Genomic DNA, 23744 nt, shown 5'->3' on the forward strand with positions numbered 1-23744 from the left:
GCCTGATGACCTGCCTCCCAGTTCCCAGAGAAGACCTGCTGCCGCCACCTTCCCTGCCGTCAAGGTCATTACCTCCCGCTCGCACACCGCTCTCGCCCTCCCCGGGGGCTTCCCTCCTCGGCCTTCCTCTGGCCACTCTGCATTTCCAGCTTCCCTCTCTCCACTGGCTCTTTTCTGCCACTCGCGATGTTCAGGTTTGCGACAGCTCGCGTCTCTCTTCACGTGGCTTTGCTTCTCTGTCTGCGCTCGGCGCCCTGCGTCTTGGCTCCCGGGAGCCACCGCCCTCACACCTTCCTGCCCTCCCTGCCACACTGTGCATTCTCGGCGGGTCCTTCATCCTTGCTCTGGTGGCCCACACTCCCGGCTTCTTGGGCTTCTTCCCCGGCCTCCCTGCTGCTCTCTGCTCTTGGGCTGCTCTTGCGCTGCGTTGCCCCTAAGGCTTCTGTGCTTAGCCTTCGTCTTCTCCCCAGATCTGCGTTCCGAGCAAACTCCCCCAAAGCAGTGTTTTTTGCTGCTCCTGCTAACACGCTCTGAGTTTCCTTTCCGGGCGCCTCTGCTGTGCTTCGGAACCTCATAGCAAGAAACACACCGGACGTCTCCACTGCACGCTCAATCGACCCCTTAAATCCGGCATTTCCGGAGCTGACCGTGTTGACCCCAACCTCAGAGGCTCCCAGATTTTCTCCGCAGTTGAAGAGCCTCGCTGTCTAGCCGGTCACTCAGCGTGGAAACGTGGTGGCCATTCTAGGGGATTCCTTCTCCCTCTCCATCCACGCCACGTCACGAAGTCCTGCGTGTTGTATCTTTGTAATAGCTCTCTGTCGCCTCCCCTCCTTCTCCGCTGCTTTAGGGCGGGGGGGAGGGGGCGGGGGGGGGCTCCTTATTCTCACTTGGATCTCCCATTCTCCCTCCGTTCTCTTCATTCTCAACTCCTCAGTTTCCCTGCGCACCGGTGCGGTGTGTCTTCCCTCCCCAGCCCTCCACGCACCTTCCACACTGCTGCCAGGAAGATCCTTCCAAAGAAAATAATTGTAACACTGCTAGCTTACGTGTGTTTGGGTGCTTCCCATCTGCCAGGCCTTTTCCCAAGTGCTAGTCTTGGTTGACTCATTTAATACCAAAATCGGTGCTGTATTATCCCCTTTTACAGGTGAGAAAACAGAGGCCCAGAGAGCTTCAGTTAGGTTGTCCCAGGTCACAGAACCAGCAAGTCTGTCTGCAGAGTCTACACTCTCAGCCACTTAACGTCATAACAACAAAGACCACATTTTGAGCTTTCTAGGAATTAGCTCGTTGCGTATATCATCTCTTGTAATCCACTCAGTTCTGGAAGTTGGAAATTCTTAACGTCTCCACTTTTCGGACGAGGAAACGGGGGCACGGAGACACGAAGTAACCCGCTCATACTTACGCGGCTTTTAGGTGGTGGACGGGGCTTTGTTTGACCCGCAGCAGATGTGCTCTGGGCTGTCAGTCTTAGCCACCTCACCCGCCCACAAGGGGCCAGCACCTTCTGAACTCACACTTTCAGGAGTATTTTTCTGTTCTTCTGGGTTGTGGGTGGCAAAGGAGGTAAACTTGTGTGAGATGTTCATGCTGCTAAGAGCGTGATGAGAAAAGACCAGCGCCCGTTCAAGTGATATCCAGATGGAATGGGACGCTTTGCCCAGTGATGCCATTGAATTTCCGGTGCCAGTTGAACGTGCTTCGTTCTGTTTTCCCTCCTGCCTTTGTAGGCGTTGACCGTATAATTTGGGATTTTTCATAAATCCTTAGGAACACAACCACCATAGTAATATGTTATAGCACAACAGCTTGTCTCCACCAGTAGGTTCCTGAAATTATCCAGGGTAGGAAAATTCTCTCGTGAACTTGAGACATTCTGGGAGACATTTTCGTTTCGGGTGACCAGGTGAGAACACGTGTGTATTTCTTCTCTCTCATTACAGTCCACTGAAATGTTAGGTATTTAAAAAAAAAACAAACCTGGGAATTAGAAAAGACGATACTAAAAGCCATTCAGAAAAAGTCCCAGATGACCGATTAAGAAGCAGCCCTGGGGCTGTTTTATTTGTTCGCTCATTGTCCAAGGCAGGACAATAGGATGTAAGAAAATCCTCAGAAAGGCTCGTATATCCCATTAAACAAACAAACAAACAAACAAACAAACTACTGAGAAAAAGGTACAGAGTTCTTGGCAATTAAAAAATCTGTCACCAGTTCATAAAAAGTCCTAGGACACTAAGCAAAGAAACGGTCTTTGGAAAAGCAGTGAAGCAAGTTTCTGTGTTCTTTCATTTCTCAGGATATAGGACTCCCCCAAAAGTACATCGTCAGGAATAGCACTCATAAAACAGGCCATTACACAGTCAGAGGAGCGTCCCTCCTCTTCCTGCAAGCCTCCCGTCCTATTAATGTGACTAAGTTACGTTGACTTTCACACAAAAAGACTGCTATCTTTTAGCCTTCCTGGCAGCCCTAAAGAATTTTTTTTTTTTTATCCCAGTGGTTCTTAACCGGAAGCAGTTTTGCCGTCCTCCTCGCCCCCTGATCTGGCAGTGTCTCCAGATGGTTGTGCTTGTCCCTGCTGGGGAGAGGGGGACATGTTGCCACTGGGTTTTAAACGTGTAAGGGCCAGGGATGCTGTTAACATTCTACAGTGTTCTGGACAGCCCACAGGAAGGAATTATTTAGACCAAAATGTCAAAAGTGTCAAGGCTGGGAAATAGTTAATTGTAAATTGCCAAGCCGGGTTGCAACTAGAACTTTTCCTTATTCTCCCAAGATGTCAGAGACCTAAGAAGTTAAAAGCTGCAAGCTGAAAGTTGGCAGTCTTCTCTTTATGCTAAACTCTCCTAATACTTTACTAGAAAGTAGATAAATCTCTAACAAACACTTCTTGTGCCTCATGTGCCCGCACAGAGAAGCTTAAGGCGTGACATCAAGAATAACATTTAGCCTGGGGGAAAAAAAAACATCCGTAGTTGGACTGTTTGGTACATCCTTCTGTCGTCACTGTCAGTCTGTCTGGTTCTCTTTCCCAGGGTGCCTGGGTGCAGTCTCACAGCCCTCCTTTGACCGGCACTGCAGACGGCCATGACGAGTCAGCGCTGGCATCATCCTTCCCTAAGAGCTATCCCCACCCAGACTGGTCCAGTATAGCTGGCAGATGCCTAAATTCTTTCCTTCTCCGCCTCCCTCTCCCTCCCCTCCGCACGACCGTGCCGTGGTGAGGTCTTCAGGAGATGAGGTCTCTTTAACCTTTGTCTCTTTGATACATGTCATGATTTTAGGGTTGCCTGGCTGGCTCAGTTGGTAGAGCACGCGACTCTTGATCTTGGGGTCGTGAGTTCGAGCCCCACATCGGCTGTAGAGATTACTTACAAAAACGTTACTAGTTTTGTCTTCATCTTTGAAATATTGGCATTTGGTGTGCAATTGCAGGTTGACTGGTTTGTTCGTTTTTTCTTCCTTTAGCACTTTAAAATGCCACTCGATTGTCACTTGGTCCTAGTGTTTCTGATGATGAGTCAGCCGTCATTCCTGTGTCGCTCCCCTGCACGTTAAGTGCCTCTTTTTTTTTTTTTTTTTCTGTCTGCCTTCAAGATGTTCTCTTTCTCTTTCTCAACACTTCAACCTTGATCCTTTTAGGTGTGTTGTTCTCTGTGTTTATCCTGCTTGGAGTTCTTGGAGTTCTGAATAAGTGGATTGGTATTGTTCATTAAATTTGGATACTTCCCAGCCATTGTGTATTCAGTAGTTCTCTGCCCCAGTGTTCTTGGATATTGTTCCAATTTTCTTCCTCTCTGTATTTTCATGTGGATCATTTTTAAAAATTCTTTTCATGTTTTTATTTATTTTCGAGAGAGAGCACGAGTGGGGAAGCGGCAGAGAGAGACAGAGACAGAGACAGAGACAGAGGCAGAGACAGAGACAGAAACAGAGAGACAGAGGGAAACACAGAATCCCAAGCGGGCTTCAGGCTCCGAGCTGTCAGCACAGAGCCCGATGCGGGGCTCAAACCCACAAACTGTGAGATCATGACCTGAGCCAAAGTCATGCGCTTAACTGGCTTGAGACACCCGGGTGCCCCTCGTTTGGATAATTTCTTTCAACTTCCAAACCTCTGATGAAACCCCTCCTCTACTCATTCATTCGGCCCGCCTTTTTCACTAGATGCTCTAAGGTGCTTACCGTAATTCAGTTCCTGCAAAAGAATTCCAACATCTTGGCCGTCTTTGGATCTAGTTCCATTGACCGTGTATCCTAATAATGCATGGTTTCTATTTTTCTCCTGTGGTGAGTTTTGACGGGACGCTAGCCACGTGTGGACACTGAGAGTGGCACACCTCTTGTGTCAGGCTGTTCGTGCAGGCACTCAGCTCTGCTAGTCTGTTGCAGGAGTCTGGGCTCTGCTGTGGCTCTGGGCGCATTCAGTTCGCCACAGGCTTCCGCTTATTTGAGGGTCGGATGGAAATGTCTCCTTTGGCAGCTCTTGTTTATCTCAGTTGTCCTGCCTTACCCCCAAACTTAGTAGGACTTGTGTGCCTGCCTCAGGAGAGCTAGAACTCTCCTCAGCTCTCGTGCCCTCCCTACGGTAGTGGACCAGTGCCCGATACTGATTTTGAGGTGCAGAGGCCGGCAGGGACCGCTCCTCCTCTCGGTCGTTCCCACCGCTCTTCAGCAGGCTCTGCCTGTCTGAGCCTCGGATGGTCCCAGGGTCGGGGGTGTCGTCAGCTGTGCCTTGCCCTCCTTCCGTGGTGGGCGGCCCTGACCTCCCGCTCCCCCTCAGATTCCAGCAGGCCCCACGCACCCAAGCCTTAAGAGGGGTTCCGGGGCCCGCGGTTCTCCCACCCCCGTTATCGCCTTGCGTGTGTTCTTCCCGCGCTCTCTTTCCCACCTCCGTCCTCACTGCCTTCACATACCCTTCCTCAGCACCCAAGCTTCTACATCCAGCTCACGGAGTAGGTCTCAAGAGCCATCACCAGTTTCAGAAAACCTTCCTGCTCTCTCAGGCCTGCATCAGATGCCCTCCCATCACTTCTAACCTTTGGTAAGTTATCATCTCTGCGTCTAGGTTTCTCATCTCCAGAATGGGTATGGTGATAGCATCGATGGCTTAGTTATCTTGAGGATTCAGTGGGTCCCCACGTGCAAAGCACTCGGAACACAGAGGCGAAGAACGGGATCTCGGGAGCAAAATTGCCCAGACTCAGCGCCCTCCCGTGAAACCTGGAGCGGGTCACATCACTTTTCAGTGCCTCCGTTTCCTCCTACCTAACGTGGAGATAATGATAGTTACCCCCTGGATGTTACCGCAAATGTCAAGGGGATTAACTCTTACGAAGCACCTGGACCAGTGCCAAGCACATAGTATGAGCTCAGTAAACGTTAGTTGGCTGTGATGGTGGTGACGACAGCCCTCTCCTCTCGGAGGCCCTGTGCCTCACTCACTGCGCTGGAGCATAATCGCTTACTTTCCTTGACAGCCCTTGCGCCCAGTCAGCGCAGGGGCCGTGACTCTTACTCGCGATGGCTCATGGAAGGGACTCCAACACATATTTGCTCAGTGACTAACTGAGTGAAAAGGTTAGCGGCAAAGTATGCATGACACCCTGTGGGGTCAAGTGCAGCGATGGGCCGTACTGTTCCACTCCGGGACCATTTCATCATTCTGAATATCCTTTGGAGGAAAAGCCTCTTTTTAAGGGTAAAAAAAAAAAATTCGCGTTCTGTTTTGAGTCATCAATAGCGTCCTTCCCTCCATCAAGCCACGGTGTTGGAACACTCTTTTCTTTGACCTTTAAAAAAGGGCAAGTGAAGACTTATGGTGTTGTCCACCCAGAATCTCGCCGTCATCCAGCCAAAGAGCCGCACCCCAGTTTTCCAGGTGAACATGTTTTCCCTTCATTTTCTGCACCACAGTGATCATGGAACTTTCTGGGCTACATCTGCATTGTGTTCTCCTCCTAGACACTTAGAGGATCCACAGTTATTCCAAATTCTCTGCCTTGCATGCCTTGAAAAATATGTAGCATTTATTGTTGTTTATACAGATACGACCATACATTTGCAAAGCACAGCTTTGAAGGTTTCAAATATTCTCTTTTCTCACAAATATTCTGTTTTGTTGCAATCTCTTAAAAGTTGCATGAGATGGTTGATGCAAACGTAAATAAAGTGAGGTACAGGAATGTCACGAGTTGTATTTTTAGAGCCTAAGGTTAGTTGGTGGTGGAGCTGGGACCAGAATCTGGCGTGAAAACAAATGAGGAGAGAGTCCGCTTTGGTCAGGGACCTTAAAACTGCTCTTCCTGAGGGTCCAGAGGCTTCGGTTCCCATGTCATTTATTTAACGGGTGGCTGCCCCAGTTTCCACACCCGTGAGATAGGGATAAAAATTGCCCCATAAGGGTACGTGTAAGAGAATAAAATGAAATAATTATGCCAAAGTGCTTTCATAACAGAGAGGAATGTACGAATGCAAGCTTAATCTAGTACTGGAAAGCTGGTTGATTACCTGAGTTATGGTCCATGAATTCTAGCTTCTGTTCTGATTTTTTTCCTGATGAGAGAGACCTCCACATTTTATAGGTTTTCCTTGAACTTTTTAAAGCGTTTTTCAAGTTGATGGTTTATAGTCAGTGAGTCAGTCCTACCATTTCTTTTAAAATAGCAGCATGGCATCGGCCCGATCGGGCTGGTAGGGCTTCCTGCCTGTGTTCTTGTTCACTCCCTGAATAACTGCAGAGGCCCTCGAATGCTCTCCTACCTTTGGCCTGTCCTCCAGTGTCCGAATTTTCATTCTGAAACTCAAATCTGATGCCACTCCAGGACAGAGAAACCATCAATGGCTCCCTGTTGCCCCTTCGTTCCTGGTTCTTGGTTCTTTTCAGCCAGGCCCCCCTCTCCTCTTCTTCTGTGCCCTAGTTTAGGACCCTTTGCGCATTCCCTCTCCCATCCTGTTGGGGTCTGCTTAGGCTGCTTCCCTGTAAAGCCTTTCCTGGCCACACAATCCATTCTGCTTCTCTCTCTGCTCCCAGAAACTCGGAACAAAGTTGGTTCTTTACATTTCTGTCTTTCCTTTTAGCTCCCAAGGGTGGGGACTGCGGCTCATTTCTCTCCTTCTAGCCTCCCCAGTTCTTGACATTTAGAGAGGGCTCCACGAATACCGGTTGAATGAATGAAGATCTACACATCTCATAGCAAGGTCATCCTAAGATGGTTTCTGTCCAGAGAGTTCTTTGGCCCTCTGGGAAGGCACACCTGAGAACCACCAGGGCTGGCATTTGTATAGCCTCATTCCCAGCGGCGTCAGGCACAGAGGACTGAGACGTTGATCCTTTGATGAAGGGTTTTTGCTAACTCACCACATACTAGGTCTCTGAGTTTCTGTGCGTTACGTGCCTGTGATTCTGTTTGGGGGCCTCCAGCCCACGCAGTGTGACCACAACCAACTCTTTGTTGTAGTTGACCGGGCTGCCCGCTTCTGTTGTGGTTTTATCTTTGTGTGGCCTGCACTCGGCCGTAACTTCTGGGAGAAGCTAGAACGCTTGGTCACTGCAGAAGCCTTCCACAGATAAGACTTAGCTTGGGAGTTATCTGAAGGTGGCGGTCATCTGTCATACTGCTCCGGACAGCTGACGCTCCGTGAACCCTCACCCGGGACCACATTAATGAGCTGAAGGAGATGAAGGGCATCGCTAAACGATCACTGTGGTGGTGGCATTATTATGACCATCGTTCCCATTTGACTGTGGAAGGCATGGGCACTCATATTTGCAGCAACCAAGCAACAGCACTGGGACTCCCAAGTCAGATCTGTCTGACCCCAGAGCCCTGACTCAGCTCGTACCGCATTCCGTCTCCTTCTTTGCCTGCGGTGAACCTTAGAGTCTGCCAGCCGTCGGGTTCTTATCATTCAGCCTGCAAAGGCAGGAGCGTGAGCTCGGTTGTGAGTCACACACATCAGACCATGTTCTAGGCAGTACTGACCCAGCAAGGGTGCGGCCATGGCCCGTTCTATGGGAGCCCCTCTGTTTTTGCTACTGCCAGCCATTTACTGCTGGACCCTCTTTCTGTCGTGTCCTGGTGGGTACCGCGCCACCTGCCAGCTTCGGTCCTCTGACCCTCCTCCCTCAGGGGTTCTCAACCCTCGCCGTACTTTGGAATGGCCGGGGAAGCTTTACAACAGAATGCCCGGCCCTACCCCCAGAGGTTCCATTCGGTCATTCCGGCTTGGGGCCCGGGTATTAATCTTTCTGAAACCACCTTGGGATGTCATAGAATTTGCACGTTTTAAGTGCAACACTCGGTGATTTCTTTCTTTCTTTTCCTTTTTTAATGTTTATGTTTATTTTTGAGACAGAGAGAGAGACAGACAGACAGTATGCAGGCAGGGGAGGAACAGAGAGAGAGGAAGACACAGAATCCGAAGCAGGCTCCAGGCTCTGAGCTGTCGGCATGGAGCCTGATGTGGGGCTTGAGCTCACGAACTGCGAGATCATGACCTGAGCCGAACGCAGTCAGACGCGTAACTGACTGAGCCACCCAGGCGCCCCCAAAACTCAGTGATTTCTTAGCAAACCGACAGCATCGTGTGACCGTCACCTCAGTCTGATTTTACAAAAGTTCTCTCACCCCGATGAGATCCCTTAGGCCATTTTAGAGTCAGTGCTCAGTTCCACCCCTGCCCTCAGTTAACACTAATCTGCTTCCTGCCTCTGTAGATTTACGTTTTCTGGCCATTTCATACAAATGGAATCATCTGGGGGTGGCTGGGTGGGTCAGTCAGTTAAACTCCAACTTTGGCTCGGGTCACACTCTCACCGTTAGTGAGATCGAGCCCCGCGTCGGGCTCTGTGCTGACAGATCGGAGCCTGGAGCCTGCTTCGGATCCTGTGTCTCCCTCTCTCTCTGCCCCTCCCCTGCTCGTCTTCTGTCTCTCTGTCTCTCAAAAATGAATATTAAAAAAAAAAAAAAATGGAATCACCTGTAGTATTTTTAAAGCCCCCAGGATTATAATGTGTAGCTATGGTTGAGAATCGCTGTTACCTCTTGGATTTTTCTTTTTTTTTTTTTTTTTTACTACTGTTGCCTAGATTCACAGTGGCTCAGAGAAATCAATAGGCGCCTACAAGGGCTGCCTTTTAGATAAGCTGTAAGCGTAATGGGCACTTCAGATAAGCCGTAAGCACAATGGGTCCTGGACTGAGAACTTAATGATCATTTATAACCGGATTTTTATGGGAACGTGCTTTTCAAAGTCCAAATGTGCTGACTTAGGGAGAAGCATTTGGAAAAGAGCTTGCACAACCTGTCTTAAGATGCGGAGTGCCTCCCTGCCGGTGGCCACGGCACTGAGTCAGAGCCAGAGCCGAGCCCTGAATTCGTGTGGCCTTGCCTTTGGTACTTCTGCTTTACATTTTTTTTGTGTATGGCCTTTCGCCTCCGCCTGACTTCTTGCCCGGCTGTGGCAGTAAACTGAATCCCCCATCCCAGAACCCCCGCCCCTCCCCGATAGGATTTAGCTCCACATGCTTTGTCCGCATTGAGATCCTTTACAAAATATGTCTCACATATTTCTGCTGCTTCAGTACATTTTGAAATCTCAAACTGAGCTGCCCTCAGGCCCAAGCAGGTTTACTATCTAAATGACTCCCCTGGGGAGACCACTGCAGGGACTTGCACAGTGTCCCCGGCAGCGAGCTTCCTTCCGACTTTGCCACGAGCAGAAATTGTTGGTGGAGCACATGGTTACAGCAGGGACAGCAAATAGATTCCATTGCGTGTGCCAGAGGGGGAAAAAGGCCAACTGACCAAACAAAAAGCTGTGGGATAAGCTTACGTGCGTAGGAAGACAATAAAACTCAATTCCATTTATCTGAGAATATAACCTTTCATCTTATTGACTGGAATTCAAATAATAGTATAAAGATTCAGTTAAGAGCCATCAGGGTTTTGTTATCGTTGTTTAAGGTAAAAAGTAAACGGTATTAATCTTAGGAAAGCTATAAATATGAAGCAAATATATACGTAGGTATATGTATTAGGTATATACAAATAGGTATTAGGTATATTTCACCCATCCTATTACCAAAATACTTTGATCATTTTCCCTCTGAAAAATACCTTTTTTCTTTTCAGTGTTATGCGGGGGGTGGGGGGGGGAGGGTCTTCTGTTTTTCTTTTCCCATACTTTCCCTTTAGAAGTCTGTATATAAACCCTCTTTTAAGTCTTTTAAAACTACTTTTGGAATGTGTAACAAATTGTTTCATTTATAAAGTGTCATAGGGTTCCTTTACTTTTAAAATCCAAGTAGGTAGACTTCAAAATTTTTTTTTTTCAATGTTTTATTTATTTTTGAGACAGAGAGAGACAGAGCATGAACGGGGGAGGGGCAGAGAGAGAGGGAGACACAGAATCGGAAACAGGCTCCAGGCTCTGAGCCATCAGCCCAGAGCCCGACGCGGGGCTCGAACTCACGGACCGCGAGATCGTGACCTGGCTGAAGTCGGACGCTTAACCGACTGCGCCACCCAGGCGCCCCCCAAGTAGGTAGACTTCAGATCACTGCCCAGAAATTTAAGAAGACAGCTAATCTAATGAGACAGAACAGGAAAAACTCACCCAGTAGTTCCCTGGCTCACTATGAAATGAAATCAGACGAGTGTGTCCAGACTGGGCACAGAGGCTCAAGTGGGTTTTGTAAAGGCTTGTACCAGGAGAGGACAGCGTTGCTCAAAATCTGGTTCCCGGCAGAATGCATCTGGCCACTGTCATTTCCCTGCAAATATAAATTTCATTGCAGTCGGTGACCATGTATGTCTTTGCCCTATAGACCGTATTGAGACGCCTCAATTGATTGGTCATAGTTTATATTCTTTCTCAAACATGCACTTAAATATTTGCAGGTAACCAGCATTTCAAATCAGTTTATTAAAAATTCTCTCCATGTCTCCCCCCCCCTTTTTTTTTTTGATACACCCAAGTGTGATTGTTTAAGTGAAAAACCAACAGAATTATGAACTCTCGTGTGGCTTGGTCAACCAAAGCCGTCAACACCAGAATCTTGGGGCAGTGGGAAGGCACTGATGTTTGAAGTTCGTGTTGGCTCTCGGGCCGTGTGTTTGCCATCCCTGGGGAGAGAGGGACTGAGTGGTAAAAGGTGAGCTTTTGCTCTCGGGCTGAGAGTGGCTCAGAGCTGGTGAATTCCCGAAAAGCTAGCGGCGCCGCTTGCCTTCAGAAGAGCAAGTTGGGCACGCGCAGCCATCCCCCTTCAAAGTAAGAAGAATTGGGAGTGATTAGAAAAGATCGAAGCTTCGTAGGAAACCACACTGAACCGGTACACAGATCAGAGGTCAGCAAACTATGCAGTTTTAAATGTTTGGGAAGAAAATCAGGAGAATATTTTGTGACATAGGAAAGTTATGTGAACTCACATTTCAGCGGCCAGAAGTCCCGGTTATTGGAACATGGCCAGGTCCATTCGTCTGTATGTTGTCTGTGACAACCTCTGTGTCTCAGCGGCAGAGCGGAGTAGTTGCAGCGGCAACGGTGTGGCCTGCAAGCCCGAAATATTTACGATCTGGCCTTTCCGGAAAAAGTTTGCCGACGCCTGACCCAGGCGGTTGTATTTATTTAGAACTTGTCCTGGCGTTGGTGTGTCGGTAAGGATCGGGAAGAGAACAATAGTTACAATAGTTCAGTGGGTTTTGGGGAGGGGAGTGGGTGGAGGTGGGTAGGGGGAGGAGAGACATCACTTCTGATTTCCGCCTGTCACCAACGTCACCAGCATCGGGCTGTGCCTCACATTTGGACTGTATCATCAGAGTCAGCCGCCCCCGTTCATTTTAGCAGCAGCTTCTCAAACATGAGGCGGGACTTCGGAGGAGGCCGGCTACACGCCTCCAGACCGGCTTCACGTACCAGTCCTCAAAGTGACTCCAGAAAGCCTCCTTGCGAGGTTTGCACCACACCCCGTGAGGATCACTGGTGTGCAGCAGGGGTTGGCACCCTGGTTGGGAGGCAGCCAGAGAGTAAATATTTTGAGCCCCACATGCCGTCTGGTCTCTGTCGCAGTAACGCCACCCTGCCGTTGTGGTGTGAAAGCAGCCATAGATGATGCAGAAACGTATCAGCCTGGCTGTGCTCCAGTCACACTTGATTTGTGCACACCGAAACTCGAATTTCGTATCGTCCTTGCGCATCGTACGTATGTTCCTCTTTGGAGTTTCTTTCCCCCACCCCCAGCCATTTTAAAGTAAAAACCATTAGCTTGCCATACAAAAATAGGCAGTGAGCTAGATTGGATCTGTGGGCCATAGTTCGCTGACCCCTGGTAATATGGGTAGTTTACTTGCTGTATTTTTTTTCATTAAAAAAAAAAGACAACAACATTAGCTTTGGAAGGCACTATCATGTTTTAATTTTAGTCGCTGTGGATTTTACTGTGGAAGGCAATTCTACGCACACGTCTGCTTTTCTGCCTACTGCTATTGAATTTTTTTCTTGCTACCTCTGTTGAACTCTACAAAGACCTTTTTTTCAAACCATTCTCTATTGTTGGGACAGCCATTTGCTTTTTCATTAATGCATTCAGTGTGTATTTACGAAGCACCCACAATGGTGTGGCAGGCAGGTGGCCATGGCAAGCCGGGTGCTCCGGGGAAGGGGGCAGTGATGGCCGAGATAGACTTGGTCTCTGCCCCCATGGATCTGTCTGGCTCGCAGGGAAGAGGTCAGTCATGCACAGTGCTTGGCAGTTCATAGCATGCATTGAAGGTGTGGTCTTGAGCATTTATTTCCACGGTCCCATAATACGTGTGTTATGCAGGTGGACGCGGCCCACGTGCAGTAGTCTGTATCCTGGGAAACAAGGTGGTGTTTCACATTAGTGGCGTTGGGCATTTGAGTGTACTGATGGCAGAAACTTCTCCAGAAATGAGTCCACAATTAGAGTTGGAAATTGTCACGCCAGTTGGAGATTTTCCTTTGACCCTGTGCCCTAGTGTAAGCATCTGTGTCTTTCCGGGTAAGTTGAACTGCTTCAGGTTGGGGGTGTTTCCATTTTCTTCTGGCCCAGTAAGAGTGAGACTCCCGTTAGGCACGACTGAAAGGCGGCCGTTACCACAACCAGTCAAGGGAACCGGGGAAGACATCAAGGCCTGCACAGCCCTGCTGCTTGTAGGTTTTGGGGATTACAAGGGAAAAAGTTAATGCTTTACCAAAAAGTAATAAATTTAAAAATCCTGCCCTATGTAAGTAAGCCTTGTTTGAATGACTAGTGAGATTGCACAGTGGCTTGCATAGGAAAAAACAAACCCCAGAGTAAAATGGTGAGCCGGAAGTGCTTTCCTGCTTTGTATTGTTTTCCCAGTTACAGACAGGAAACATTCAAGTGTGTTTTCAAGCACAGAACATTGGACACAAAGAAGGCTCTGACGAAGCAGAAAAAAGACCCGTATACAAAAAGTTTAGGTCTGTGGAGCAAAATGTCTGATTGAAAACAATCTGATTTAGCAAGTATTATGTTTAATCGTTGGCTTGCGCTGTCTCTAGGTGCCTTGATAAGCTTAACATATTGCTCTCCCTCTTTGCTTTATTCATGAATTTTTAAAATCTGATCAAAAATCAAATCTCAGGGGCGCCGGGGTGGCTCAGTCGGTTGAGTGTCCAACTCTTGATTTCGGCTCAGGTCATGATCTCGCGGTTCAGATTGTGAGATTGAGCCCTGCATCAGAGTCTGTGCACTGATCTCGAGGAGCCTGCTTGGGATTCTCCCTCTCTCTCTGCCCCTCCCCTAGTCACACTCTCCCTGTCTCTCTCAAAATAAATAAGTAAACTTAAAAAAAAATCACATCTCAGTAAAAACCAAGTTTCTGTGGCTAATAGACTCTTTGAATGGGCACCGTGGCCAGTATTCTGAGTAATTGCTAGACTTTCCCTGGGTAAAAATTCTACTGGCAAATTCTCTGGTAAAGATGAACACTCCCAAACAGTTCAGCAAAGAAAGGGCTGAGCCTTGGACCAGACACAGTGATGAGAAAGATCGAGTCATTTGGAGCACATATTGGGGGAGGTAGGGACCATGGTGGTTCCCTAAAATTAAGGTGGGGACAGCATAGACCAATGGGGGTATCTTTGTGTGAAGGAGCCACCCCAGTTTGTATGTTACATTCCAGATTCATGATTCGTCACGAAAAGTAATCTTCCCAGATAGCCTGTATACATGGTTTAGACGACTTAATGTTATTAAAACCTCCATACTACCCAAAGCTGTCTACAGATTCAGTACAGTTCCTATCAAAATTCTAATGGCATTCTTCACAAAAAAAGAAAAACAATTGTAAAATCCACATGGAACCACAAACAACTGAAACAGCAAAAGCAATCCTGAGCTAGAAGAACAAGGCTGGAGGCGTCACACTTCCCGATTTCAAACTCCTTGATCCTTGAACAACGTGGGTTTGAATTGCATGGGCCCACTTATATGCAGATTTTTTACAGTACAATACTGTAGATGTATTTTCTCTTCCATACAATTTGCTTAATAACATTTTCTTTCTAGGGGTGCCTGGCTGGCTCAGTCGGTTAAGCGTCCAACTTCGACTCAGGTCATGGTCTCGCAGTTCGTGAGTTCGAGCCCTGCATTGGGCTCTGTGCTAACAGCTCAGAGCCTGAAGCCTGGTTTGGATTCTGTCTCCCTCTCTCTGTCCCTCACCTGCGCGCGTGCGCTCTCTCTCTCTCTCTCTCTCTCTCTCTCTCAAAAGTAAATAAACATTAAAAGAATTTAAAAAGTAATTACATTTTCTAACTTTCTTTATTGTAAGAATACATTAAATAATGCACATAACATATAGTACATGTTAACCAACTATTTATGTTCTCAGTGATGCTTCTGGTCAACAGTAGCTACTAGTAGTTAAATTTTCAGGGAGTTAAAAGTTACGTGCCAATTGTTCACTGCACAGGGTCAACACCCCTAACTCCTTTGTAGTTCAGGGGTCAGCTGTATATTACAAAGCAGTAGTCATCAAAATAGTATGGTATTGGCATAAAAAAGATACATAAATGGAACAGACTAGAAAGCCCAGAAATAAATCTGATTAAGAAGAGATATTGGATCTCGTTCTAAAATTAATTTTATCAATGTAATATATGGCTGAGTGTCCATAAAGGCAGGAAACATAGTGTAAACTTATTTTTAAGCAGCATGTTAACATTTTCATATAATATGTTCCACATATATTTCAGTCTCCAGATAACTTATTAGGTGAAGTACCTCTAAATCGAAAGCAAAGGGTCTAGTTGGTAAAATGAAAAAAAGGATAATAAATATATTGATTTGCTTTGTAGTTTTTACACTTTTGTATTCTTGTATAGTTTTGTGCAGACTGGCAGTTGGACTCATTGTTTTCAGTTAGAGTTATGCTTCACTTGAAACCATGTCAAGCATGTCACTAAAAAATGTAACTAACGTACTATTTTTTAAACTTTGAAACTAAGTATGCATATAGTCTAAAAAGTCAAATATAATAGTAAAAGGCTTATTACAGTGGATCTTCTCTCTAGTAATCCCACTCTCCCACTTGAGACTCTCTAACCCCAGAGGAAGCTGTTTTCAAATTTCTGTTTATTTTGGCATTTACTCATGTCTACATGTATAGATAATATATAAACAGCTATCCTTCAAGTCATCTAGTTTTAGTTATTACCTATTGGCCCCCTGTCATGAAAACTGAGGGCTTAGTGCTCATGTGTGTGATTAGTGTGAGATCACACACGCTTTAGTGTATGATTTCCCTCTTTGCTTCTACTCCCTTATCCTTGCAATGCACTTAGAGTACAATTTTTGGATATATTACTGTTTGGTATTTACATTATTATATCCAATCAATTATTTGCAGCTAAGTATAGTAATGCAGTATGATTCTTTCTGATGGGCTTTTTGTTTTTCCCAAAGTTAACACTTGCTTTGTTTTTACATTTGCTTTATTATTTTTGTGGCTGTTGCAGTGCTGTGCTCGCTCATAAGTGTTTGACAGCCCCCCGCCCCCCCCCCACACACACACACAAAGCCCCGGTTTGTATTGTTTGCATTTCTTTGTGTTGTATTCGAGTTTTCATTTCAAATGACCAGTGAGGTCACTGAACAAGTTGCTGAGAAAAGATGTACACAGTTGGTTTTCCTATACCATTGAGCTGTTACTAACGTTCTCATACCTGCTAACAGCCCACCTTCGGGTTTTGAAATTAAGTTTTTCTCTTCTGTTACATTTTTTTAAAAATTCCGTTTTGTAAAAGGACTTATTTGCTCTGAATCTCTTCTTTTGAACTTTGAGTGTTTTAAGAGGCCTTGAGGGCTTTTCTCTGCATACACTTCTACTTACAGAAGGCAGAGATTTCAGAGCTCTGGCCAGAGAAGATGAGGCGGAAGTTACACAATCTCATGGTGGCATTTTGCTGGAGGAGGGACAAGGCTATTGGCGAATAGGAGTTAGGGTGAAGCTGTGGCGGTCTGCGAGGCTGACTGTCGGAGTTCTTTCTGAGGCTGGTTGCTTGAGCTGCTGGTCAGCTGGGGCCCTGCTCCACTTCCCTAACTGGCATGACTACATATGTTTGGCGCTTCAGCAATGCCTGGCACCATGTATGCCAAGCAAGGGCTGGGATGGCAGATTTTGGCCCGCCGCTTGCAGGACTTGTTCATGGAATTTAAAGGTGGCCTCCTCTGAAAGCTGGGGCCTCATCTCCAGGCCCTGCCCCTGCACACCAGGGAGGTATCTGAGTTAGGTCAGAGTTCTGATTTCCTGCAGAAACTGATGAGTGAGCCATTCATTCCCATTGGCATCTCTGAGTTACGCAGGGCGCTGCGGTGACAACTGGTGTTGGAATCCTCTGTGGCAATGCTGGCTTTTACTTGACATGCCATGACCCAAGTGTGGGCTGGAAGCGTGCACCACCATGCCTCATGCAGCTGGTGCTGCTCTGAGCTTAGCAGCGTTTGAAGGTCCTTCTCGGGGGTCCTATCAACTTGCCCGCCAAACGGCTTTTCCTTCTCGTGCATTAGATTCATTCAGAGGCAAGATCATGCAGCCTTCCATTCTGCGATATGTCTTATTAAAAGGCTTTACAATTCTGGTTCATTGATGGTCTGCCTTTCTCCCCAGCTCCCCCAATGTTCGGGGCTGAAAAAGACTTTTTTCTTGTCCCTTTAAAAGTTTCCTTGTTCGAGGGCACCCGGGTGGCTCAGTCGGGTGGGCGTCCGACTCTGGATTTTGGCTCAGGTCATAATCTTGCAGTTTGTGGGACTGAGCCCCACGTCGGGCTCTGTGCTGTTGGCATGGAGCCTGTTTGGTATTCTTTCTCTTCCTCTCTCTGTCTGCCCTTTCCCTGCTTGCATGCTCGCTCGCTCTCTCTCTCTCTCAAAATAAATAAATACTCAAAAATAATAAAAGTTTCCTTGTTCGTTTCAATGGGAATTGGGCAGGGGTGTCCAATGACTCGACTTAAATCACTGAACCAGAAGTCCCACTATGGCACCTCGATTGCCATCATTCTGGGTATTACGTACAGCAACAGTGCTGCCCCTTTGGGCTGCAGAGGAGTCCTCGGGAAGTACCGTGATCTGGCAACTGAGGCTCGAGCAACTCAGGCTGTTCCTCTGCCGATTGATGGCCGCCAGGTCGGCTTTCTGGAAAGGTCTACCTAGCTAATAATAATTGGCAAGCATGAGTGGGAGAAAGCTGTGAAAATACTTTGTTTCTTTTTTTTTTTTTTTTAATTTTTTTTTTTTTCAACGTTTATTTATTTTTGGGACAGAGAGAGACAGAGCATGAACGGGGGAGGGGCAGAGAGAGAGGGAGACACAGAATCGGAAACAGGCTCCAGGCTCTGAGCCATCAGCCCAGAGCCCGACGCGGGGCTCGAACTCACGGACCGCGAGATCGTGACCTGGCTGAAGTCGGAGGCTTAACCGACTGCGCCACCCAGGCGCCCCACTTTGTTTCTTTTTAAAGTAAAGATGAGATGCCTGAAGGAAGGAGTACTCAGTTGTTACTATTTGTGTGTGTATCATTGAATCACGTTCCTGGATTTGTGACAAACTTGTTTCAGTAAGGCTGTCAAGCTCAGAAATGATCCTTTTAGGAACTGAAGGTTCAGCTTCTCTACAGTGGTCTTATTTTATTTTATTTTTTAAAAATTTATTTTAAGTAGGCTCCATGCCCAATGAGGGGCTCAAACTCACGACCCCCAGATCTAGAGTTGCACATTCTACCGACTGAGCCAGCGAGGCGCCTCTAGAGCAGTCTTTTCTCCAGGGGTGGCCTGTGGGTCTCGGCCATGGAATTCTGGGAGGAAAGGGCCTCTTAAAGAAGCAGGATTGTGTTCCAGACCTGCTTTTGAACAGAGGTAAGGCCTGGAAACTGGCATTTTAAATCAGCACACTCCCCACCCTCAGTAATTCTATACACGCCCAGGTCTGAGAGCCACTGGTCTTGAGGCTTTGTTCTTGTTTGGGGTTGCTATTCTTTGCAGACTTTTGTTTGCTGGTTTTTTTCTTTGGTTTTGCTCAAGGAGCCCTCTGATTGGTGGAATTTCCACATTGGTGGAATTTCTCCCCATGTTATCATTCATTTCTCCCTGTTTTACTTATTTTTTATTTTTTTATTTTAGAGAGAGAGAGCATGCATACACAAGCGGGGAACAGGGGGAGACGGGCCGAGGGAGACGGAGAGAACCCCAAGCAGGCGCCACCCTCCACACAGAGCCCGACGTGGGGTTTGATCCCACGACCCTGGATCATGACCTGAGCTGAAGTCAAGAGTTGAACGCTCAACCGACCGAGCCACCCAGGCGTCCGTCCCTAGCTGTTTTGTTTTAAACTCTGGGATAATAATTGTTACATTTCACGAGTTCCTTTGTATTTCTGGATTTCTGACTCTGAGCTTTTCATTTTTTCCCACAGAGCTGAGAAAACAGAAGTCCTCAGTGAAGATCTGTTACAGGTAACAAAATAAAATCTTCTTAAAGTGCTTTGCTTAAAGAGGAAAACAAAACAAAGCCTCATCGGCGAGAACTGAAGCAGATCTGTGTACGTACGTCTGTATGTATGATCTGAGACACGATGAGACTGATCGGCCTGGTCCCGAGCAGGAAAGAAACGCAGTTGGGTTGCACGGTGATAAAAAGGGGATCTGGAACTTCGGTGTCATGTTGTGAAGTTCAGATGGGGCTGTCCTGCTTTCAAGTGCCAGGTGTCGGGTGGGGTGGGGGAGGCGCTGGCTGGCCTGGCCAGTCCACTGGCATTGCAGCCTGGTCACGGGTCCCGGGCAGGCTGCGGGCCTGTCGCTCGCTGCTATGACGGTGTCCTTGATGGGACAGGCCCTGCCAGCAACAGCCTAGAGTTTCCACTTCTTGCCTCTCATGCTATCATCCTCCACTTCTGGGCTGAGTTGGCTCCTGAAGGACTTAGAGTCTCAGTGACGGTGACCAGACCTGTCAGAACCACCCTGAGGCCCTGAGGTGGCCTGTTACCAGCCTGGACTTTTCTGCCCTGCAGGAGGGATATTTCCTGCAGGGACCTCAGCCGGGGCCACCGCACTTCGTCTCTCACAGGCTTCCCTAACTTTGGGGCTGGGGGTTTCTTCCAGAAGGCCTGGGACCCTTTGTACACATCCCTTCACTCGGCCTCAACCCCGTTCCGTCTCCGCCCACCCCACAGCACGCCGGGAAAGACAGAACCCTTCTGCACTGAGGTTTCTCTTAAGCCTCCTTGCTTGTGTCCTTGCTTCTCGTTCCATGACCTTCGGCAGGTCTTTTCACCTGAGCCCCTGAAGACCAGCAGTCTGCTCCCGGGTGACTTTCTGTCTCTTCCCACAGAGAGGAGCTGGCATAGCTTAGAAAAATGGTGCCATGCCAGCCCATGTCAGAACATCCTTCTAAATTATGACAGCCACCTGCAGGTAGAAGATTCTAAGAGCACGTTTTTTTTGTTGTTGTTGTTGTTTTTAAGGACCGGAAGTTTTTATTAAGAGTAGGAGGGTTTTTTTTTTTAAGAATTATTAGATAATCATATTCTTTTTTTAAATTTTTCTTTTTAATGTTTATTTTATTTTTGAGAGAGAGAGAGAAAGAGAGAGAATGTGAGCAGGGGAGGGGCAGAGAGAGAGGGAGACACAGAATCTGAAGCAGGCTCCAGGCTCTGAGCTGCCAGCACACAGCCCAATATGGGGTTGAACTCCTGAACCGTGAATTCATGAGCTGAGCCAAAACTGGACACTTAACCAACTGAGCCACCCAGGAGCCCTGACAATCTTATTCTTAGTAATATTTCCTCATTGGCTTTTATCGTATATGTCAGCTTCACTTTCAGACTTTCAGAAATGTTGCTTGGGCTCGATAACCTTTAACTAGACTAGGTTTCACATCAGTGTTCTCTCTCCCACATCCCACGTTAGTACTAAATATGCACAACCTCCTTGAACCCTTGAAGCCCCAAGCCTTGCAGGCAGTTTGAGGACTGCAGAATTCCCACAGGAGGCAGGTGGCAACTGTCTGCTCCTGTCCTTTCTTAGAACATCCACGGGGGCCTCAAGAGTTTGCCAGTTTCAAGGAACGCCTTGTTTCATCATGCAGATGCTTACCCCCCACCCCCCACCCCACCCCCATCTGCCATCATTGCCACAGGTGTTTCCCCCTTCTTTGACTGTAAAGAAGAGAGTCCTGTTTGAAAGTGTGGAGGCTGGTGCCTGCCTACCCAGGTCTTTCCCTGACTGGCTCTGTGGCCTCAGGGGATTACTTAACTTCCTGTACCTCAGTTTCCACTTCTCTAAAATGAGGATAATGGCGGTATCCACTCCATCAGATCATTAGCAGGAATTAACAGGTTAAACGGGAGAACACCAGGGATGGATCCCGGGCCATAGAAATTTTATTTTTTGTTTCTGGTGTGAGATTTCCCTTCACTTAGTCTGTGTGCTCCCTGTTTGATCTGTGAGAGCAGTTCAAATGGCTCTATTTTGCCTCTTATTTTTTGCTCATAAGTTTGTTGTGCTTGTGTGGAGTTTCCCTGGGAGGCTGTGAATCCCAGGAGGATGAGAACTACAGCTTATTTACTGTTGTTTTTCTGATACCTTGCACAGGACTTAATACATGTACTTGACCTTTCAGCAAATATTAAATGAACACCTTGCGTTCGTGTTCCAGACAGTGTTCCGGGTACCTGGGATAAATCTGTGCACAGAACAGACCAAGGTCCCTGTCCCCCAGTGGACTTTATAATTTTCTAGTGGAAATTAGAATCAAAGCCAAATGGAGTTTTGTGGGGTTTTGTTTTTGTTTGATTTTGCCTGTTTTTTGTGGTCAGTAAAGAAGTGCATATTAGTTTTCCAGTGTGTTACAATGTGGTCATTATAAGACGAGGGGTCAGTGATCTGGCCTCTGCTTCTTACATAAATGTGCCTGCTCGATCAGGGCCCTGGTAGTCGGGCCTTGGCTCTGAAGAAAAGCTGTGGGGCGGGGGCGGCGGGGGGGTGGAGCGCGGTGCGGACCTTCAGGAGAGAAGCATAGAACCATGTCATTGGGTAAAATGTTGTGGGGTAAAAATGCATTCTGCTTTGAATTTGTTGATTTTCCTTTAAAATAGAAAGCATCCCTGAGGGCCTGCACTCATTCTTAATGAGTCATCAGAATACACATTTTTGGCATTCCTTCCTGTGAAAAGCAGCTCTCTTTGCCATAAACAGCCATATCCCAGCAATAATATTTTGGGAAACTAAATCTTGATGCGTGGGTCCCTAAGTCAGTGTTTCTTGCAGTCCATTGTGCTTTAGGGGTTTAGTTAAAACCAAAGCAAAAACAAAGACAAAAACCCACTCTAACCCCAATAAAGAATAATTTTGAAAACAACTGACTTTGAATGGAAACTGTGGAGCCTTGATTTGGACTCTTCTGTCTGATGTCCCGTGTGTGGAAGGCTCTGCCACTATCCACAGGGGATGGCTTCTGACAGTCCCGTGGTTTTTCCACTTGGCTGTGGGTCTGGGCCTGAGGTGTTCATCTGTGGTTCTGCAGGCTGGCGCCGGGCCTTTGCAGGGAGCGCATAGCCCAACTGCCGCCACCCTTCCTGATAGGAGTTGTGGCCGTGACCGCGCCCCCTCCCTGCACACACACTTAGCCTTTAGGAGATCTAAACCCCTCGGTGTAGGAGAGGTCGGTGGTTCTGAACCAGGGGCCGTTTCGCCCACTGGGAGGATATTCATCAGTGTGTGGAGACACTTCTGGTTGTCACAACTCGGAATGGGGTGCACCTGGCATCTAGTGGGTAGAGGCCAGAGAGATGAGGCTAAACGTACCATATGCACAGAGCAGCCCCCCTCGCCCCCGACACACACACCCAGAATTATCTGGCCTCAAATGTCAGTAGAAAGAAACCCTGCTCCAGGGGAATGGAGACCATGGGCATCTACACCAAGAGCTAAAAAGTTAGACCCCTGCGTGCTGCTTCTACCTACATGCCAATGCCACGTAGGAAGAGATGTGTTCTGAAGCCTTGCTGATGGCTCGTTTGTCTCATTTGTCAGATCGAGCGGCGCCTGGACACGGTTCGGTCAATATGCCACCACTCCCACAAGCGCCTGGCAGCATGCTTCCAGGGCCACGGCCCCGACGTGGAGAAGAGATACGTGAGTATCGGATGTGACATGGGGCCACGGCTGTTGGGTCTTTCTTGTGTCTCCGTGAGGCTCTTCACCCTTCGCTCGCTTGGTTTTTCCCAAGCAGCGTCAGCACATTTGCCTGCAGATTTGTACCTGCCGTTTACTCTCCCGACACCTGCCAGACCAGAACATTTTTTTGTGCTTCAGACGTGGCTGTGCTGAAGGCACTGCTCACACTGCATTTTCCCCAGGTGCTTTTAAAGACTCGATAAGCCATTTGTCATTGATAAGAGAATAGAGATGTCTGTTAGGAATGCTTTGATGGCAAAAAGCTGAAAGCCTGTCTTAAATGGACTTAGAAAATGATGCAATTTATTGGTCTTCTAACTGAAAAGTCCAGAAGCTGGGATAGACTTGAGGAGAGGCCTGGGCTAGCAGGTCAGTGGTGTAAGCAAAATGTCACTCTTTTTCCTTCTGCCCCCTCTGCCTTCCTCAGTGTCTGCTTTGCCCCTAAATGGGCACCTCCCATGGCTGTGGGTTGGCTACCAGCAGCTTCCACTGGCTACTTGCTTCCTTGTGCATGTCCAGCAGAAGTAGAAAGCACGCTTTCCAGCGGGTTTCTTTTTTTAATTTTTTTTTTCAACGTTTATTTATTTTTGGGACAGAGAGAGACAGAGCATGAACGGGGGAGGGGCAGAGAGAGAGGGAGACACAGAATCGGAAACAGGCTCCAGGCTCTGAGCCATCAGCCCAGAGCCCGACGCGGGGCTCGAACTCACGGACCGTGAGATTGTGACCTGGCTGAAGTCGGACGCTTAACCGACTGCGCCACCCAGGCGCCCCTCCAGCGGGTTTCTTTAAGGGAGTGAGAGAACTTCTTTTTCCAAGTCCTTGGCAGGTAGAAATGGCCTTCCATTGCATTGGTCTGTATTGAGTCATATTCCCCATTCCTGAACATTCCCATTCCACCCTGGCTACCTTGGGTAGGGGTGAGGTTGGGAGGAGGCGGGATGTGCTGGTTGGCTTAAGCTAATCAGGGCCTGCCCTTAGAGCGTGGGCTGTGGAGCTGCCTCTGTAGCTCACAGG

At 47.7% G+C, this 23744-nt stretch overlaps 1 protein-coding gene across 5 annotated transcripts in view; it reads left to right on the forward strand.

Annotated features, from left to right (window-relative positions):
• The window catches only part of ARHGAP17 (Rho GTPase activating protein 17), an 89660-nt gene that overhangs the window by 16027 nt on the left and 49889 nt on the right, over positions 1 to 23744 (forward strand). For 4 of the 5 annotated variants that reach the window (XM_047838390.1, XM_047838394.1, XM_047838392.1 and 1 more), the window contains exons 2-3: positions 18968 to 19007; positions 22584 to 22685. In XM_047838390.1, the coding sequence (XP_047694346.1) occupies positions 18968 to 19007; positions 22584 to 22685 (142 nt within the window). Of the gene's footprint in view, positions 1 to 4971; positions 5054 to 18967; positions 19008 to 22583; positions 22686 to 23744 lie in introns of those variants that run through there. The other variant, XM_047838393.1, reaches the window with a different exon arrangement.

Source organism: Prionailurus viverrinus, chromosome E3 (assembly GCF_022837055.1).
Source record: "Prionailurus viverrinus isolate Anna chromosome E3, UM_Priviv_1.0, whole genome shotgun sequence".
Taxonomy (NCBI): domain Eukaryota; kingdom Metazoa; phylum Chordata; class Mammalia; order Carnivora; family Felidae; genus Prionailurus; species Prionailurus viverrinus.